Below are 21594 nucleotides of genomic sequence, written 5' to 3' on the forward strand. Positions count from 1 at the left end.
CAAGACGTGTAAAAGAGTTATGTTGAACCACTAAAGAGGTTCAAAGGAAAGTGTTAAAAATCATGGGAATGGTAGTGCTGGAAACTAACTCTGAGAGTCTATGTCGGTAAAGTTGCAAACTCTCTGATACTTCTGGAAGCTCTAACACCTAGAAAATAACTGGTGAGATGTATTTCTGAATGTGTTCCCTGGACCTAATCTGCTCTGTGTCTCACTCGAAGTTCACCTTTCACAAATTCAGGATTGGGTAGCCCACAGCGTTGATGATGGGATGCAGGAGAGACTCTCGCCCTTAGGCACACAGGCTGCTCCTGTTCACAGATCAGGACTGTGCCCCACAATGCTGCCTGGAGGACGTCAGGTTAGCTGGGTGTTGGCTTCAGCCCAGTACTATTTGACAAAGAATTTTATTAGGTTTAGTAGGCCAAAATATTTTTTTAATTCCTAAATTATATTTGTTAATACTGGATACAGTCCTCCTAGATCATCATTTAGACATGCCAGGGAGCAGACACACCTGTTTGCAAATCTGACTGGCATTTTTCCTGCAAGCTAGAAGCTATTAGCATGTATCAGATAAAGTTCAAATAGTTGCATAGACTTTAATGTGAAACCTTGGTTCATTTTGGCTCTGAAAACTTGAACCATTTGAAAGCCAAGAGTCTTTGACATAGTGTCTCTCTCTCTCTCTATATATATATATATACACAAGAACAATTCCTTCTTCATTGGCAATGTTAAAGAACATTTTATTTCAGGGAGCAATATAGAAACAGCAGTGAAAGAGGAAGTTGGATTTTACTGCCAGCTGGCCATTATTTAAGGAATCCCAAGTTCAGTGCCAGTGAGCAAAAATATAATTCTGAAAGCCATTAGATTTCATCTAGAAATCAAAGACAATCACCCTGAAGCTGTGGGAAGCAGATTTTATAAAGCCCCTGTCAGAGTAAAACCTTGCTTGTCTCATGTTGCAGTATGTTGCCTGGCTTTTAGTCCCACACTCCAACTACTGGAACATGCCTCAAAAAAGTGTATGGTAGATTTATTTTTAATGTTCTTTCCCCAAAAAAAAGGAAATTCTTATATTTAATTCTTTTACTACTTGGAATTATTTTTAACATGTTTTTAATATTTACTAGAGTGGTACAATTTATTTAAATGCATATACTCTGTTAAACCTCTATTTTCTATCTGTCTGAAGAAACTCTAAAGAATTTTACTTTATTCATATTTGAATTGCCTAAGCAAATGTCAAAGATGTACCTAAACTCAGTTTAAAAAAAGAAAAATCACAAGGTGAGACTCCAAAATGTAGTTTACTTTTCAAAAGATAGGTTTCCCATATGCCTTGTTTTCTGTAGATCACTGCATTTTGCTTTTCCTTGCCCAGAATTGTCAGAATCATGGAGGAGCAGTTTCTTGGTCCAAGAAGAAATTGATGACCATCAAACGCTTTTTATTGTCATTCCTTTATATATCCAGATGCTTTTCTTCCAGCAGCCTTAGTAACAAATTGTAGAAATGTGGGGCATTTTTGTTTTGTTTTGTTTTCCTGAGTGGCATCGGTGCACTGAAGCACTGTTTTGGCTCTGTGTATCTGAAAGCTTTAGTAGCAAATGCAGTTCCTGAAGTTCAATGCCTCTGTCTTGCTCTTTGGTAATGGGGTTTCTCCCAGATCACACTGTGAAGAGCAGTGGTCTGGCCATCGCTTATGGCCAGCCAGGTGCATGAGGAGACAAATGTCCTAAAGGCCTGGCTAACAGTGCTCCACATCTCATGGTACTGCCCACGCCAGGTTTGTAGCAACTCAGGTTTTGCCTTGTGCTGTGACTCTTGTTCAGAGCGCTTGCATCACTAACCACTAGCTACCAAGCCCCTGGTGTCCTTTGACATTACACAACACTTAGCAGATGCTTTCGTTAGTATACTAAAAAAAGGCTTCTGCAAATACACCAAAAGTCACAGTGACCCCAGCCCTACCTTTCCTAGGACGCAGATCAAGCAGAGTTCCAAATGTGACTGGTGCCCCACAGACACGTACATTGCTACTATTCTTGAGCCCACCAGCGCTTTATTTCGTCCTGTACTCATCGCTGGCCTTAATCCATCACTACCACCACTGAATACTCCGGTTCAGTGGCTCTGAATTCCCCACGAATACAGCTCCCCCGTGCCCTCCGAGCGACACAGCTCCTAAAGCCAGAGTGTTGCAAAAGGCGCGTTTGCAGCAGTGCTTTCTTTGCGGCAGCGCTGCTCTGCCGTGCCGAGCGTCCCTGCGGCGGGGCTGTGCAGCATGCTGGATCCGGAGGGCAGTGTGGAGCACCAGCCTTCCTCCGCGTTACCCAGAGCTGTCCTCATCCCTCTAGCCATGCTCCTTGCTATTGCAGCGCTGCTGCTCTTAGCATTTTCTACTACGCAGCAGAAGGAGCCCGATTTTTACACGTTCAAAGTGGTAAACATCAGGGGCAAGCTTGTCTCCCTGGAGAAGTACAGGGGCTCGGTAAGTCTGCACGAAGCCGGGCGGCTCTCGCCCGCGCTCACTAACCAGCCACTTCTGCATGCCTGCCAAAAGCAAGTACGGGCGGAGATTGCACTTTAACGCACGCAGGTAGGCCTGGGGGTACGGCTCTTCATTATCTGCTCCGAAGGGCTGCCTGCATGCTTCCTTTGATAGCGCTCCGGAAGACTTCGCAGGCTCAATAAAACGTTTTCAGACTAACCTCTGTCTGTGTGTCCGCCTCTGTGCCTGGTGCAGGCTGCAGCCTGCAGACGTGGCAGGCAGGCGATGCCTGTCTGCTTTCATTCAGCAGCAGAAGCTGCCCTGGGCTGTGCTGAGGAAATGTGAAGCTCAGGAAGTTTGTAGCTTATATAACTTATTTTCGGAGCTTATTTCTGACTTAACTGCATGACTTTTAGTACATCATTTTTGCCTGAATCCCAATCTTTTCTGACGTTCTACCTTAAAAGGTGCGGGGTGGGGTGTTTAGTCAGTAGCCAATAGAATTAACAAATTTCACCGTAACTAGCAAAAAACATGTGAGACGTGATAATTATGTTAATCTCCCACTAGTGAGGTAACAGCAACATCATGCTGGCTGCTTTGGATTGTGACAGCAGTATGAAGAAGGGCAGGTAGATACACACATGCTGTTAGAATGCCTTTTAGATTTATTTGCATGTTACAGTGATAAGTTCCAAGCGGAAGTCTCCTTCCCATTTTAAGAACAGTTTCCTTGAATGAGACCTGATTTTATTTTACATTATTTAGTGGTTTGACGCTCTAGGAAGGACGATCAGTACATAAGGAAGAGTAAAAAGGGACCTTGATGCACAGAGGGCACAATCCTGTAAGCTCTCAAAGCTGCATGCACAAATGAGAGAAACTGACATCAACATAAAGCCCACCACAGACACCCTTGGCACTTTAGGGACACATCTTCCATGATGCAGCCAGGCAGTCTATCAGCTGCTGCTCAGAAAAGCAGGCACCACCTTCCAGCTTTCACCCTATCTCCAGCTTTGTGTTTCCACCTTCCTTTTCCCCCCTCGTCAGATGCTTGGCTGAGCTTACTAGTCACAGCAGCAAGTCACTAAAACAGGGGCAGGAAGGCAGAGGCCCTTGGGAGGAGATGTACGTTTGATGTATAAAAAGGGAGTTTGGTAGGTTTGGATCAGATGAGAGCTCTGAATTGTACCTGGTCAAAGTTCTCCATTTGCAATGCAGGCAGAGCAGAACTGGTGCACTGCACGCTCAGCTACCTATGCTGGAAAACCCACGGGACCTATTTAATATGAAGCAATATTTGCTTTTCTTAGGAGTTCCTTCCAAAGACTCTGTCAATAAATCTTGTTAGTGGAGCATGATTTGTTTGCAGGTCATCTGCAAATCTGTCTGAGTAAGCAAATGCCACTTGTAGCTTTTCTACCTCAGAGCCAGAATTCACATGGAAAAGTGTAACGGGGAACTGGGAGGAATTCCTTATAGCCACCCCACAGAGAACTCTTGGTGTTCATCACCTCCAGACCAAGCTGCAAAGGCTGATCTGGAATCTCAGGAACACACCAGGTTAGGGGGCTATGTCTCTTTCTGCAGTGGTGCTCTGACATTAGGGTGTCCTTGGAGGTGTGCCTGGTTTTGTAAGGGGAACTCTAGACTCATACCCTAGGGAAGGTAACACCATTGGTGACTGACACTGCTTGATCTCTGCTAGACAATACGGAATAGTGTATTCAAAAAAAGTGATGAGCAGCTTCTGGATGGAGCAAAAGGATTTGCATTCAGAGAGCCTGGGAATGCTCAGCTAGCTGATGTCTGATAATGTGTGGGCACACAATTTTAAATACAATTATGGCAATAAAACATAGCATTTCTGTCATCATAATTTAAAAGAAAGCAAATCATATGTAAGCACTATGTGTGTGCTCCTGGTGCTTTGAAGAAAGTGAGGTTCTAGTTAGCCCCTGGAACAAGAGTCTGCTAATTGCTAAACCAGCTGTTCACAGCCTTAAGCTTTCTGGCAGATGCAGAGAAGACATTTTCCTCAGTTCAGTCACTCAGTTAATTTATTTAAACAACTACTTAATTGGTAGTAAATTGGGAATTGAAAAGATCCACAAGCTCCCAGAACATATATGCAACAAAAAAGTTTGCTAGCTGTAAAAACACAAGAGCCATGCACTTGGTGCAGTTCATGACTTGCAGAATCTTTCTTCAGTAACTCATCATTAATATAAGTTACTGTGCATTCAGATCACTGAAGCAGTTCTTCCTAGTAAGAAAGAAAAAGACTGATTTTGATGAATTCCATTTCCACTGAAGTGTACGTTAATGCAAGTCACAAGTACCTCTGTACAGAGTACACAAGAGATGTGCTAGCAATTTTGAAATAACAATCATGAAAAAACAACAACCAAGCAACAGGTTGATTTTTTTTCTGAAATAAATGTGCACAGGCATAACCTCTCCTCCACTTCAATAAAAATATTAACAGGTGAGGGAGTGCTACCTTTTTAGGGGAGCACAAGAGATTAGATTGTCAGGTGCCCAAAATTGGACATACATGCCTACAAAATCAGGTATTGTATTATTTGTACCTGAAAGTAGAGAAAAGCAGGGCTATTACAACTGAGAACAAGTGTACCACAAGGGAAGTAGATCCAAAATCTGCCTGCTTTACTGTGTTGCAGGAGAAGGCCATCCACCTACAATTTGGCCAGGCCACCATACTGATATTGCCCCATTTACATCAATAATGAAGGGCAGGGTGCAAATAAGATGATTTTTCTGACTATCTACCTATGTAGTTCAATAAAGCCTCAATATTATTTATGCTCTCTATCAGATATGCTGTCAGAGACAGCATTCTCACCAAACTCAGTATCTATTTGGGAGCTGTAACTCTGAAGCATGAGCTGCCCAGGGAGGTGGCAGAGTTGCCATCTCTGGAGGTGTTCAAAAAAAGACTGTATGAGGCACTTAGTGCCATGGACTAGTTGATTGGACAGGGCTGGGTGATAGGTTGGACTGGATGATGTTGGAGATCTCTTCCAACCTGGTTGATTCTATGATTCTATTTCCTGCTGCGTTTACACCAATGCCTGCCTGCCTGCTGCACAGCTGAGGACTGTGATGCTGTGACAGCATGCTGAGGAGTGTTAGTGCAGTGCTTTGGAAGTCCATAACCAAAGTTACTAGGATAATGTAATAGCATTAGGCCCTGTAACAACACCAAGTTTATTTTGCTAGGCCCTTTGCATTACAGCTCTGCAGTCTGAGAATGTGGTTGTCACGGAGGGGTGTTCTGCTACCTACGCCGGTTTTGGCAGAGGGCAGAAATTAATTGATGCGAAATAATATTCTATAAAAATATTATATTTATTAAACTCAATATTCTGGACTCTCACCACCCCCAACCACTGTATATTAATATTAAAAGGAGTCTACACAGTTATGAAAACATTCTAGGATAAAATATTTACAGTAAAATGAATAACTAGCAAACATTCAAACTAGAAACAGAGAGAGGGGTTTTTTCCCCATGGCAAATACTGTTTGGGGTCTATATACTATTTGTCCAGCAGAGCGGGCTGGAAACTGATTCTGCTCTATGGCAGAGGCAACAGATACTTACAGAGGCATCAAAACAATTACTCACAACTCTTATTAATCAATAATCACCCTCCGGCGCTACGTCACAGCCTATACCTAGTGTCCAAACTTCAGGGCATCTCTGCCCATGGACTTTGAGACTGGAATCTTCCCAGCTTGAGGGGAAAGGAGATTCTTCCCAGCTTCTGGGGAAGTGATGGTCTCTGACCTGCTTCTCCTGGCAAGGGATGCAATCTCTGCCTTTGTGCTGCTGGCTTCTTCTGAATGCTCTGTCCAGGGATCCTTAGCAGGCGGGATCTCAGGTGCAGGAGTAGGATATCGTACTGTCTGAGCACGATCTCACGTGGCTAGCAGGCCGATAGTGTGTGCAGACGATTCAGAGTCTGCTCCTGCTTATCTCAGCGGCAACGGCGCTTACCAGGCAATGATAGGCAGCGGGCATGCAGGATGTGCGCAGCTGCTCGGGAGTCTGAGCTCCGTAGGTAAAGGCAGGCAATACAAGATCTGGTCTTGATAACACAGTGGCATGCAGATGTGCACAGCTGGCTAGGAGACTATAGGCTCCACATATATATATATAGGCAGGCTTAAGTGAGCTTTGGTAGTAAGGTACGCAGGCAGGGAGCTGTGAGTGGGTCTCCGAGTGTGAGCAATGGCGTCCGAGCACGTTGTTTACCTGTGCACCACTATTTATGGAATGTGGGCCGAGGTTAATGGTCCCTTGGCCACTAGAATGACCAATCATAGGCAAAAGCACTTGCCTGGACTTTCCCCAAATATGGGGATCACATGGGCTGGGTGTGTGGGGGCTTACACAACCTGATAACAACCAGGGGTCCTGGCAGAAAAACATGTCCAGACAGGGCAAGGCATAAATAAGCCTATTTTTGGGCCTACAGGCCCTCCACAACAGTGGATAAATCACAGTATCACAGTATCACCAAGGTTGGAAGAGACCTCACAGATCATCAAGTCCAACCCTTTACCACAGAGCTCAAGGCTAGACCATGGCACCAAGTGCCACGTCCAACCTTGCCTTGAACAGCTCCAGGGACGGCGACTCCACCACCTCCCCGGGCAGCCCATTCCAGTGTCCAATCACTCTCTCAGTGAAGAACTTTCTCCTCACCTCGAGCCTAAATTTCCCCTGGTGTAGCCTGAGGCTGTGTCCTCTCGTTCTGGTGCTGGCCACCTGAGAGAAGAGAGCAACCTCCCCCTGGCCACAACCACCCCTCAGGTAGTTGTAGACAGCAATAAGGTCCCCCCTGAGCCTCCTCTTCTCCAGGCTAAACAATCCCAGCTCCCTCAGCCTCTCCTCGTAGGGCTGTGCTCAAGGCCTCTCACCAGCCTCGTCGCCCTTCTCTGGACACGCTCAAGCATCTCAGTGTCCCTCCTAAACTGGGGGGCCCAGAACTGAACACAAATACAGACCATTGCAGCTCCAATCCTGCACAAGTACTGCTTTTTATCTTCAGGAAGGTACCAGCTTTGCAAGCTAGTGTAATCTGACACTCGTGGCTGGTTCTGCCATCAGTCAGACGGAGCCACTTTAGAATCTCCAAGTCTAAAAACCTCAGGAATCTACTGTCTGCTAAAAGATCTGTAAGGGTTACTTGAAGCTGCCAGCAGATTCATAGATCTCTCTAGGGCTGTCTGCCCGAAGGAGGTTCACTGGTGTAAACATTAAGTAAACCAAGAACTGTGTTTGCAGTGGGTTAAATGATTTCACTACCAGAACGCACGAGTTTTGTAAGCCGAGGAAAGGAAACACCAAGAGGTTAGACAGTGGCTAGCTGAAAATTCGGCTTAAAACATCGTTTTTGCTAGGTCTGGGATGAATTGTTTGCACTGCACACTAGGTGGTGTGGTTGGCTTGCACTCTCAGAGCATGAAGTCAGGAGGCACACTGAACTTCATTTAAATAGTTATAAAAAGTCAAAGTACAGAATACAAATCAAAAGTACTTTTTAATAAAAACCAAAACACACACACACAAATCACTGCATTTAACTGCTTGTGGTAGCAGACATTTGAAAGGTGACTTGGTAAAGAGTTTTGAACAATCATTTTAAACATTCCTCATGAAATACTAAAAAATCCTGAAAGCTTTGTTTTTATGATGTGTTAGAAGGTTTGCAGTATTAAACGATGGAGTTAAGTAACAGGGAAGAAGAGGAGCAGAATGTGTCTGCCATTCTAAGAAATGCTGCCTGCTACTTTGTGTGAGGTTTGGAAGTTTGCCCCATTTTCAGCGTGAGTTCTCCTGATTTTCACCACTGTACTGAGTAACCACTGGCTTTAAACAGCTCGTAAATTAAAGCTGTTGAGGTTTTTTTTGAGTGAATTCTTTCAAGTGCTCCTTATTTCAATCTCAAGTTGTAGAAGCATGATTGTTTTCATTGGCAAGTCATCCCTCATATCTGAATGCCTCCAGAACCTTATTTCCCCAGATCTCCAACAATCAGTTCCTACATTGCCATTATATTTAGGGTAGGTATGAATACAGAAAGGTTTTGAATACTTCTGCATCATGAGAATTCTGAGCCTTAAACTATACTTTGAAAAGCCTCTAGAAGATCATCTAAAAGAACTAAATATGACTTCAGCTCTCAGTGTTATGTTATCTTCAGTCACACTCAACTACACTTGTCACTATGCTTGGTAAATGCAGATTATTTTAAAACAGCAGAACTGCCAACAGTTATTTTTAATATGTCCAGGATGTCATTTCCATTTGAAATGCTGACAGTCTGCAGGAGGAATGCATCATGAAGTGTTCATCTCTTCTTTGAAAGACCTCCCTAATGATACACTGCATCTTGGGGTGGTGTAGGAGGCTGAATGGAAAGTTTCAGATAGATCTCTTCAGTGAGTGGCTGAGTGTGATGCTCTGGGAGTGAGCTAGAGGGCTTTAGAGCATACTTCATGCACGGGTGTAGAGGGATCAGCTGGACTGCATGCTGTTGACACACTACACCACAAGGAGGGTTACATCCACTTCTTGATGAGATTACCTGTTGACAGGGGAAAGAGTGCTGCTCCAAAACCACTGTAAACATAGCCAGGGACCTATAGGAGAAACAAATTGCACAAAATGTTAGTAGTTAATGTAAGAAATCATAAACAACATCCCCTTAGCTTTTTTCTTTACTCATTCCTACCCCTTCTAGAGTTTTCATCTTATTATCTTACACCTTAACCAAATTGCAATTGTACACATGCAGTAATTTTTCATCTGTTGTAATTTCTTTGATATACTCCATTCTTATTTCCTATGTAGTTTTATATTTGATATAAAAATGTCCCCATAAGGATGTGGAACAATAGTGACATTAGAATCTACCATTTTAAGTTGAGCAAGGTACGAGATCTGGTCACAGCTACAAGAGTATGAGACCTGGAGTCTGGATTTTTTACTTCCTGTTCTTGCCCTGCAGCTACTTGCTGTGTGATTTGATCAGGTCAGTTACTATTTATAAAGTTCAGGCTTTCCTTTTGGCACTGAGCCCTCCAACACCACTGTCTCACACCCACAACAATGAACCCAGCATTCAGCTGCTATGAAATTTCCAAACCCTTGGAGAAGGATCCAATGTGAATTGCTAGTGTTGCTCTATCTAAAGGGTCTATTATATCCACCTTAAATCCACTCTTAAGGAAACATGAGAGTGGCCTCAGTTTGTGTACCATGAATGGCTACTCACAACATGAGTAAGAATAATAAAAACTGTAATTATAAACATAAATTCTAGAAGCTATTTAAAGACAAAGTAGCTCAAAAACAACAGAAAGCCCTGCATAACCTTGAGAAGCTGTGCAGTAGGTGTCAGCTCAGGGCTGGGTCACTGAATTTCCCCAACAAATTCTGTCCCACAATATGTTCTGCCTCTGTTTTACTGCAGTGTTCATCTGTGTTTGGCTTTTGCTTCTCCACCTGATCTGCCTGGGCAAATAGGTGCCCAATGGCAATGCCCAAATGGCACAATGAGCACAACATCAAAATCAGCTGCAGGAATAACTTTTTAAAGGATGGTGGGCACAGTCTTCACTCTCAGGAATCTCTAATTCAGGCAGCAAATCTCTGTGCAAAACCTGCTGCAATTTTTTTCTCCACTAAGTGGGCTTACTGGGAAATTTTTGCAGTCCACACTGCACAGAGTAGCCCCAGATCCTGTAACTGTTTCTATTAATTTCAAGCTGAAGACATCTAGACTAGCAATGGTAAATGGATCATCCAGTTCTGTGTGAACACTGAATTCTGTACAAGGAAGGGTGCTGTAGAACAGATGCTTCATTATAGATAAATGAACCAGCAGAAATGCATTAATTTGCAAGTTTGTGGGACACCTTAGCTGGAAGGTCATTCGGTAAATATGCTTAGAAACCATCCAAAAGGCAGAACAGAGGAACACGGGTTCTGAGAATTAAGAGCATGTGATGTTTTGGGTGTTACTTATGAAATCACCCAAACGAGACTCAGCCCAGCTGGAAGTTAATGAATGAAGCTTTGTATTTACAGCTTAGCACAATATACAAGCAGATAGTTACAGCATATACAGCTATATACAGAAATATACAAGTTAAAAGCAATACAGAAACACAACAGCCCTCCCAGAAGCCAGAGTCCCCAGGAGGGGCTCCCAACCACCCTTCCATCTTCTTTCCACCCTTCTACCTTATCCCCAACTTTGCCTTATGTGCAAAGTGAGTTTGGAGGATTGGACAGGGCAGTTAGAAAGCAGAAGGATTAGTTACACAGAAAGCAGGCCAGAGAGAAAAGTACAGGCACCCAGAGACACACACTGACTGTGTTATCTGTGTTTATGTTCTTGTTTTTATACATCTCAGCAAGCCTATGAGTAAAGTAGACATCACCACTGTTTCCTTTTCACAGCCTGTAATCTAATTTCTCTCATTAAAATATTCCAGTTAGCCTCAAACTAGCACAGTCTGCTTAGTGCTTTATTGATTATCTTCACAGACACCAAATGGAAATACATACAACAAATGTTAAATCATCCTATTGTGAACGTGCCTTGATGTAGTTTCAAGTGTAAGTGTTCAGTCCCAGTTCTCTAGACATCCTCATTTGTTTGAAAATAATCTGCACCCAGCCTGCCTAGAGAAGTGGCTTGCAGCACATTCCTTCATCCCTTGTTCTTCAGGTGTCGCTGGTTGTCAACGTTGCCAGTGAATGTGGGTACACAGAGAGCCACTACAAGGCCTTACAGCAGTTACAGAGAGACCTGGGCCCCTACCACTTCAATGTGCTGGCATTCCCATGCAATCAGTTTGGGCAGCAAGAGCCAGACACCAACAAAGAAATAGAGAGCTTTGCACGCAAGACCTACGGTGCCTCCTTCCCTATGTTCAGCAAGATTGCAGTCAGCGGAGCCGCCGCCATCCCGGCCTTCAAATACTTAATTGGTGAGTAAACTGGAATGCTACAGGGCTTCCTCACTGTAGAATACCTCTGACAGAAAGATACCTGTGCAGAACTGTCAGGCCAGAAGCCATCCAGTCCATCCTCCTGCACCAGGCAGGATTCCTCTCTGGGTTACCCCGACAGCTTTGTCTAACCCTCTAGAAAGACCTTCAGGGATGAAGATGCTCCAAAAGCAAACGGCCTGTAAAAGCTGAACTAATAAACCTCTCTGTGGAGCACAGGTCTTGAAATGTTCTCCCATATGCATGCAATACCTACCCCTAATCTTCCTTTACTGTGGTCTTCTAAGTGCTTCTACTACTGCAGGCTGGACCTTAAAGATTCATATCTGAAGCCTGGGTGTCAAGAAGGAAGGGACAGCCTCTGATCACATGTGCCCTGTGATAGGACAAGGGGCAGTGGATGTAAACTATAGCACAGGAAGTTCCACCTCAGCATGAGGATAAAGTTCTTTACTGTAAGGGTGACAGGGCACAGGAACCTCCCCAGAGAGGTTGTGGAGTCTTCTTTTCTGGAGACTTTCAAGCCCTGTCTGAATGTGTTCCTTCATTAGACCTGCACTAGATTCTATAGTCCTGCTCTGGCAGGGGGGTTGGACTAGCAGATCTCCAGAGGTCCCTTCCAACCCATCCTGTGAGCCTGTGATCTCAAGAGCTGTAGGATAAGTGGAAGCAAAGCATCTAATTCACTTCAACAATGAAAAAGTAAAACCACTCAGAGATGTCCTTGAATCCTCCTTTGCTCATCCCTTCCCATGTAGGGAAGGGATGTACTGTACTGTAGCCATACTGTACAGTTCTATCACTGAGACCTGAAGAGGCTGTGCTAGTTCTTAGCAGACAGCTGATAAAATCCACTGCAAGGCAGGAGATTCTCTATCAGGGCATTCTTTGTGCCCTGAGTGAACACTTTAAATACCATTTCAATGCTCAACTGTCAGTCTTGTTGCAGAGTGAAGGAAATGCCTTCCTGCAAGGACATAGAATGACATCACCTAAGCTGCATTCTGCAGGGACCATTATTACTGCTGCTTCTCTCCAGCACCACAGTGCTCTGCCACATAGTTACTAAATTTAAAGGAGTCTTGGTATTACTTTTAATCAGCCTAAACACATCTCCTACCAGGTGTGTGTCATGGGTCTCTGTACTGGCCAAACTTCCCTCTAATCCTCTTCACAGAATCACAGAATTGTCAGGGTTGGAAGGGACCTCAAGGATCATCTAATTCCAACCCTCCTGCCAGGGCAGGGAGACTTTCCATGAGGTCAGGTTGTCCAGCCTGGCCTTAAAATCTTCCATAAAAACTTCATCTCCTTCCATTTCTGTTTTGCCCAACAGGATTCTTACTGTAGTAGTGACAGTTGTTTGTTGTCAAGCATTTCTTGAAACACTCCTCTGAAGCACTGTGATACTGGGTGCTTCTGAAGGATAACTTCTGGACACACATGCAGGCCATGGTACAGCCACATTGTTATGCCAGATTCCATTCTCCTAACAATTCTAAACTGTTTCAAATTTATCTGTGTGGCACAGCCACACACACACATGCACACACACTTTAAACTGATTACAGTGCTTTCTCTTGTCTGTCTGTCTCAATCTGGACTGTTCCCATTAGTCTCCAAGGGGCAACTGTCTAGTTAAAGCTCCCTGTTTGCCAGAAAATTTATCTTATTTTTCAGTCTGAACTCCCTCTTAATGTTACATTCTTTCTTCCTCTGAAAACGTAGTTATCAAATTGACATGGACAAACGTCAGGAATTGGCTAATGTAGTTTTCTAAGGTTCTGCTTTTTTGTTTGTTTGTTTGTTTGTTTATTTTTTCCCCTGTAGATTCTACGGGAGAAGAACCAACCTGGAACTTCTGGAAATATCTGGTGGACCCCAATGGGAAAGTAGTAAAGGCCTGGGACTCTACTGTCACCATTGAAGAAATAAGACCTTATGTTACAGACCTTGTAAGGAAAATCATCCTGAAGAAAAAGGATGAATTATGATTTTTAACCCCCACCCTGTATGCCGATTACATCTCTATTGAGAATCAGAGCAGGGGTTTGCTCTAAAGGAGCATATGTGGGGAAGGGAAATGGTGACCTGTGGAATCTATATTCTTCACCCAAAATATGTAGAAAACAGCAAGCTATCATGGTCAGAGGAATTTAATTTCTTTTCTCCAACTGAATAAAATGTTACCTTTGTAGGAAAGAAGAGCTCCTTAGCAATTGTTTCTTTCCCAGTTCAAATCATTCATTGTTGGTAGCACTGTATGAAGTCAGCTGAGACCTGTAGGCAGAAGGCTCAAAAAAGGGGGGATCTCACTGATTGAATCAAGGCAGGTACCCAACCAGATACCTTCAAATCAGGCAGACTCCATGGATTGATGTGTTTCTGCCCACCAAGGCCAAATATATTTAACTTCATTTGCCTCCAAAGTCAGTTAAGAAGGGCTTGGGGGAAAAAAAAATCTATAAAACTTAAGTGAAAGAAATGTGAAGACAAAGAATCTGTAAAACTTCTCCAAATGCTATTAGAAGAATTTCTGCATTTCCTCACCTATTTTAAAAGCCCCTGAACATCTCAGGACCAGAGATGAAATGGCTGTTTCTTCTATTAGCATGTTGCCTGGGAAGAGTTAGCCTTGCCTCATACAGTGGATGTTAAATTTATTATTCCCTTTATAATAGCATCCAGTTCTGCTGCATGTGCAAACAAACATTAGGGTATCAGCAGTATTCAATTGAAATAATTTTTCAAGTGTTTAATTGTTGCATAATGTTACATTGTTTAATAGCACCTTCATGTTACAAACATACCATGGCACCTTTTTCCAAAGGTAGCACTCAGGCATCTCATCAGATTCCAGACTTAGTTCATATTAAAATAATACCACTAACAACTACATCTTGACTGTTCTTTGACAAGAAATCCTTTGAGAATCTTGCCAGCAAGAACTCTTCTTATCTCAACAACACCACAGTGTACAGATTCCCTGCTCCTAACCCTGGGATGCTGTAAGAAGAATCTGGTCTTACCCTGTTGCAGTATTGTTGATGAGTGGAAGCTTTTTTCCCCCTTCCTAATGTCTTTAAAAGCAGCACAAACAATATTTGACCATATTGTTGTCAGTGCCTGAGTGTACAAACACACCTTAATAGACCGTGGTAAGAGCTTTTTCCAACTCATCACTGCTATTATAGCACTTCAGTACCAAACAAGATCTAGCTGAAATCAAAGGCAAGTATCATGGTGTGCATGGGCTTGCAGAACAAGAGGGGGAAGAAGAGTACTGAAGAACTACTGGAAATAAAAGCATCAACTCCAGAAAAAACTCTACTTCCCATACCTGAAGAGCTGCTGTCTCCTGACAGCAGCCTGCTGTCTCCTCCTCTGTTGGACTTATTCTGTGGAGTGGTCTAAGGAAGTATGCGCTAGAGGTATTTTAGACTTTGCAGAAAGAACTTGAAGGATAGTAAAAGAAGTACAAGAAAAAAGAAACTGATAAAGTAAAAAGATAGTTTGCAGCCAAAGAATCTTCGGGACAACCAGGGCGTGGAAGAATTCAGGATATACTGATACTAATGAATTTGTTCCAGCTATAGCAGCTACTTGGAGTATAACTTGAGAATGAAGGGAACTGGTACTGTTGGCACAGTGACTATGCCTATGTTTTCCTCCTCTGCCAGTGAGAAACGTGAACTCTAGACTCCATTCAGAGTTTAGTCTGCTCTTAATGAATCACCCTAAGACAATGGTTACTAAGGATATCACAAAGAACTGGAAATCCAGATGATCCCATGCTGCTACAGAGTATTCAACTAGTAGAATTTGAGTTCTTTTATTGCTCTGTTGGCTGCTCTTCATTTCTTTCTCTATTGATACTAATCACAGAATCACAGGATCACAGGATGTCAGGGGTTGGAAGGGACCTAAAGAGATCATTGAGTCCAACCTCCCTGCCAGAGCAGGAACAGAGAATCTAGCTCAGGTCACATAGAAACACATCCAGACAGGCCTTGAAAGTCTCCAGAAAGGGAGACTCCACAACCTCTCTGGGCAGCCTGTGCCAGTGCTCTGTGGCCCTCACAGTAAAGAAGTTCCCCCATGTGTTGAGGTGGAACCTCCTGTGCTGCACCTTCCATCCATTGCTCCTTGTCCTATCACAGGGAGCAAGTGAGAAGAGCCTGTCCCCCCACTCCTGGCATTCAGGCCTCAGATATTTATAAACATTTATTAAATCCCCTCTTCTCCTCTCCAGACTAACCAGCTCCAGGTTCCTCAGCCCTTCCTCATCAGACAGTGCTCCAGTCCCCTAATCATCCCGTAGCCCTTGGCTGGCCCTTCTCCAGCAGATCCCTGCCACTCTTAAACTGGGGAGCCCCAAACTGAATGCAGTACTCAAGATGAGGTCTCACCAGGGAAGAGTAGAGTGGGAGGAGACCCTCCCTTGATCTGCTGGACACACTTTTCTTAATACCCCGGGATCCCATTGGTCTAATTGGCCACCAGAGCACACTGCTGTCCCATGGATAGCTTCTCGCCACTAGCGCTCCCAGGTCCCTCTCCACAGGGCTGCTCTCCAGCAGATCATCTCCCAGCCTGTACTGGTGCAGTTTGTTATTCATCTCCAGGTGCACGACACTGCACTTGCCCTTGTTGAACCTCATTCGGTTCCTCTGTGTCCAACTCTCAAGTCTAAGTCTCACTGGGTGGCTGCAAGCCTCCTAGTTTGCCATGGCCCAGCATGCTGTTAGCAAGTGCTGCATGGCTTAGAAAGTTCTCCTGAGAAAACATGTTTCTGTTTCATAACTGAAACCTGGGTGAGCCCAGGCCATGCTTTGAAAGACATCTTAATCCCTCTCTATTTCAATTTTGGGAATCCAACATCAAACAGAACTCTGAATTTACATAGATACCATCTTGCATTCTCTATTAGACATATTTGAGAAGCCTGAAGAGACACAATGGCTGTGATCAGTTGGAAAGGGTTCATACTCCATGGACAAATAATTGTTCATGCTGCTTTTAAAGGCATTACGAAGCACAACAAAAGCTTTCACTCATCAACAATACTGAAACTGGACAAGATTAGTTTTTTCTTAAAGAATCCTGAGGTCAAGAGCAGGGGACCTGTAGGTAATGTTTTTGTTGAGATAAAAGGAGCTCCTGCTGACAAGATTTAAGTGTTTCTGTCAGACAATGAGGCTGTGATTGTCAGTGTTATTATTTTAGTGTGAGCTAAGAAGTTGTGCAGTCTGAAGGCTGAGCAGATGCCTGGGTGCTACAGATAAATAAATACCTATGGCTGTTGGAATTGATGTTCTCACCAGTATGGCAATTCAAAGGGAACTAAGGTAAGTATTACATATGCAAGCTTTGAAACAACAACTGAATTGAGCACGATATTAAGCAGGTTAATAGATATTAAGTTAACAGAAATCTTTTAATGATTAAATTGAGCATATGACACATTTTATCCTTTGTTGCACTGCAATCAGTTTGTTGACCAAATGCATTGGTCTTTTCATCAGCATTAGTAAGTAAGGGTAAATGCTCTCCTCTGTAGATAAATTCAGATCTAGTCACACTATAAATACTTCATCACCTCCTGCTCAGGAAAATCACAAATCAAATTGCAATGGGTTGAATTAGTCTGTTGAGACTCTACAGACAGCATGCAGAGATCAGTAATTACTTTTTTGGCTCATGAGTTCCAGCACTGTTTTCATCTGACAGAGATCTTCCCTACAGCAAGTCCCCAAAACTGTAAAGCACCTCTGAGACAATTTCCTTTGCAGCTTGTCTACTTCACAGGGAAAACGTCAGTGTGCATTAGCAGGTGAGAACATTCGTGCATGAAGAGGAATTATCTTGATCATTTAACTCTTCATCTCTTACAGTTTGCAACTTTGAAGGTATGTACTCCTGGCATTTTGATTTAAATGCTAAACTAAGCACCTGGACACAAGATTGTCTGGAGGTTTGTGTCCCCTGTGGCATGCCAGAGGGGAAAAAATACTTTTAAAGCCTAAGTTTAAAAACAGACAGGACACTTCTTTCAGAATTTTGTTTCATAAAGAATATAAAAGCAGCAGACCTACATATACCCAAAGCTATGCTTTCAAATGGAGTTTGCTACATTGAAATAGACCAATGGAATGGATCGATAGAGTGAGGTTTAACCCCCTTTTTTGGCACTGCAAGGAACACAAAACCAAATAGCCTAGCAGTGAAATCAGGTATTCTCTGCAATGGGATTAACAGATCCTGGAGAAAAACATCACTGACTGAACACAAAGGTGTTCACAAAACCCTTGATTGCTGGCATACTGAAAGCACCAAGAATTTTGAGAGCTAATTCTGAAGCATGTTAGAGTTCCCCAGTAGATGCACACACAGAGAAGGAGCTCAATCTGAACATCACCAACGAGGTGACTCTGTGATCTAACTTCTCTCCCTAGCCAGCTTATATAGAAATGTCCACCATATAGGCTGAGGAACAACAAAACTCAGCTATGTCTTGTCTACCAGTTCTGCAGTACCTAGGCATAGGCAAGAGTGGGGGCCTGTCTAGCAACAGTGGCTGACTTTTTCCAGCTGTCTCTACACAGGAGCTGATCCCTGTCCTGAGTAACTTTCTACTCTCAGCCTAGAGAACCTGATCCAAGCCTTCAGTCTGCAGGCCTAAGAGATAAGGCATGCTGTTTTATCTCAATGCATTGCTCATCAAGAAAATCTGCTAAACTAATTCCAGAAGAGGAGAGCAGATGAAAGATCACTGCATTATACAAGTAAGCAGGCTTGTATTCTGGAAGGTAGGCTCAGATGTGAAAGTTTGTGAGGCAGTTCTGCTGATGCAGACTTTTTTCTCCCACTCACACAGAATTAACAGCATCCATGGATTCAGAGACAGATTATTTCCTAACCATTAATTGGTGAAACAATGATAATAAAAGGAAATAATATTGTTATTGAACAATACAAAAGACTAAATTGCTGTTTCCTGAAGGAGAAACTTCTGTAACACCTGATCTACAAATGTAGTTCTGTGGAACACTTGCATATCAGAGAGAAGTCACAGGATCGCAGGGTCACAGGATGTTAGGGTTGGAAGTGACCTCTGGAGATCTTCCAGTCCAACCCCCCTGCCAGAGCAGGACCAGAGCACAGGTCACACAGGAACATATCCAGATGGGTCTGGAAAGTTTCTAGGGGAGACTCCACAACCTCTCTGAGCAGCCTGTGCCAGGGCTCTGTCACCCTTACAATAAAGAAGTTCTTCCTCATGTTGAGGTGGAACTTCCTGTGCTGCAGTTTCCATCCACTTACTCTTGTCTTATGCCTCTATGCCAGGGCACAAGTGAGCGGAGGCTGTCCCTGTCCCTTCCTTCCTGACCCTCAGCCTTCAGATATTTATAGATATTGATTAGATCCCCTCTCAGCCTCCTCCTCTGCAGGCTCTCAGCCCTTCCTCATTAGGTAGTGATCCAGTCCCTTCAGCATCCTTGTAGCCTGCCCTTGGACTCTCTCCAGTCAATCCCTGTTCTTCTTGAACTGATGAGCCCAGAACTGATGCCATATTCCAGATAGAGCCTCACTAGGGCAGAGCAGATGGGGAGGATAACCTGCCTTGATCTGCTGGACACACTCTTCTTAATACACCCCAGGATCCCATTGGCCTTCTGGGCCACCAGGGCACACTGCTGTCTCATTGATAGCTTCTTACTCACCAGCACTCCCAGGTCCTTCACCACAGGGCTGATGTCCAGCAGATCACCTCCCAGTGCAGTTTATTGTTCCTTCCCAGGTGCAGGACTCTGCACTTGTCCTTGTAGAACCTCATTAGGTTCCTCTCTGCCCAGCTCTGCAGTCTGTCCAAGTCTCGCTGAATGTCGGCACAGCCTTCAAGGTGTATTAGCCAAGCCTCTCAGTTTCATATTGTCAGCTCAGGCAGCTGTAGTTTCAGTTGAAAGATGCAGTAAGAAAGCTAACATTGTGTTCTGTAAAATAGTCCTCTGGTTTTTTGTCCCCTTTTCCCTAAAAGCACTGCTGTTTCATGGTAACTAGTGCTTTCATCTGAACTCTAGGATAAACCAGAGTTTATCAGTGAGCGGGTAAATCTGACAATGGTAAATCAAGAGCAGCTGCTGGGGAGAATGTCCATAACCTGAAGACTCTTTATCCAGCCTTTAAAAGAAGGCTGCAATAGTCAGGCTGTTCTTGTAACCAAAGAGCTTACTGAATTCCCATTTGAAATTATCACAGTATCACAGTATCATCAGGGTTGGAAGAGACCTCACAGATCATCAAGTCCAACCCTTTACCACAGAGCTCAAGGCTAGACCATGGCACCAAGTGCCACGTCCAATCCTGCCTTGAACAGCTCCAGGGACGGCGCCTCCACCACCTCCCCGGGCAGCCCATTCCAGTGTCCAATGACTCTCTCAGTGAAGAACTTTCTCCTCACCTCCAGCCTAAATCTCCCCTGGCGCAGCCTGAGGCTGTGTCCTCTTGTTCTGGTGCTGGCCACCTGAGAGAAGAGAGCAACCTCCTCCTGGCCACAACCTCCCCTCAGGTAGTTGTAGACAGCAATAAGGTCACCTCTGAGCCTCCTCTTCTGCAGGCTAAACAATCCCAGCTCCCTCAGCCTCTCCTCGTAGGGCTGTGCTCGAGGTCTCTCACCAGCCTTGTTGCCCTTCTCTGGACACGCTCAAGCATCTCAATGTCCCTCCTAAACTGGGGGGCCCAGAACTGAACACAGTACTCAAGGTGTGGCCTAACCAGTGCAGAGTACAGGGGCAGAATGACCTCCCTGCTCCTGCTGACCACACCATTCCTGATGCAGGCCAGGATGCCACTGGCTCTCTTGGCCACCTGGGCACACTGCTGGCTCATGTTCAGGTGGGAGTCAGCTTCTCTAACCCTTAATTAGAGCCACACCACTCACTCACAGTTTTATATTCAAGGTAACAGTTATTTTACTATTGTGCCTCTGGAGAGAACACTGACCCATAGAGATGCTTTCCTGTCATGCAAGCATTTGTCTCCTTTTCTCAACCCAGACAGAGTAACCCCAAAATCATCACTCTGGTTAAGCTGAAGCATTTTGTTTGGCTGCAAGCGAAGAGAAATGTTTCAAAACCGACATGGATATTTTCAAATTTTAAAAATACAAATAAAATGCTAAAAGCCAAAATGCCAGAAAGCTTTGATGGTTTTAAAACCTGAAAATGAATACTATGGCTTTTGTCAAAATGCATTTTTTCCCACAACTTCCATCTTAGGGAGCAGTTTGGTTTAAAAATAATGGACAACTCCTAATAAGGTTCTTTGAAGAAGTCCTGCAGGCTTCAGAGGTTGACAGTCTACTCTGAATGCAGCTGTTCTGAAGTCAACAGGAAACATCACTGAGTAAAATTGCAAAATCAGGGCTCTGAACCACATGAATAAATTTGTTTTATTGAGTACTGGGAATTGCAGGACACAGTTTCTAGCTATTAAATGCATGCACAGTAAATGTGAAGCCAAAGACTGAGAAACTAGGAACCAAGAGTTCACTGAAACAGGCCCAGAAAACCAGAATAGCTCAAATAACTGACTTAAAAACTAATCTAACTGCTCTAACAACAAACAAAAATGACCTGAGTTTACTGTGCATCCCAGTCTTACAGTGAATACTTGTTTCTGTTTATTTTATATCCTTCAAAACATTCTTTCTAAGCACTTTAATATTTACTGAAACATTCAGTTTGGAAAAGCCCCTCAGGATCACCAAGTCCAACCAAGATCCCTACTCTACAAGGTGCCTCCTAAACCATGTCCCCAAGCATCACATGCAAACGATTCTTAAACACATCCAGAGGTGGTGACCCCACCACCTCCCTGGGCAGTCCATTCCAATGCCTGACCAAAAATCCCCTTGAAAGATCCCTAAGAATCTCTTACACACCTGATTTGGGAATACTCAGCTGAAAAGATAAATTGACCCACTCCTACTTTTGATTCTCCAATTCTCTACCCATCAGGCTAGAATTAGTTGTTAA

General features: G+C 43.8%; 1 protein-coding gene across 1 annotated transcript; it reads left to right on the plus strand.

The window, feature by feature from the left end:
• The first annotated feature begins 2241 nt into the window (after positions 1-2241).
• Positions 2242-13762, plus strand: GPX7 (glutathione peroxidase 7). The gene is made up of 3 exons (XM_064147391.1): positions 2242-2500; positions 11275-11536; positions 13388-13762. The coding sequence occupies exons 1-3, from the start codon at positions 2294-2296 to the stop codon at positions 13549-13551; spliced, it is 633 nt and encodes a 210-aa protein (XP_064003461.1). The 5' UTR covers positions 2242-2293; the 3' UTR covers positions 13552-13762.
• Positions 13763-21594: the final 7832 nt, after the last annotated feature.

Source organism: Pogoniulus pusillus, chromosome 8 (assembly GCF_015220805.1).
Source record: "Pogoniulus pusillus isolate bPogPus1 chromosome 8, bPogPus1.pri, whole genome shotgun sequence".
Classification (NCBI taxonomy): domain Eukaryota; kingdom Metazoa; phylum Chordata; class Aves; order Piciformes; family Lybiidae; genus Pogoniulus; species Pogoniulus pusillus.

Excerpts from the sequence above, each read along its gene's own strand:
- GPX7 (XM_064147391.1), top strand. The coding sequence starts at position 2,294 with ATGCTGGATCCGGAGGGCAGTGTGGAGCACCAGCCTTCCTCCGCGTTA. Across the intron at positions 2,501-11,274 it reads TGGAGAAGTACAGGGGCTCG|GTGTCGCTGGTTGTCAACGT; the intron begins GTAAGTCTGCAC and ends CTTGTTCTTCAG. Across the intron at positions 11,537-13,387 it reads GGCCTTCAAATACTTAATTG|ATTCTACGGGAGAAGAACCA; the intron begins GTGAGTAAACTG and ends TTTCCCCTGTAG.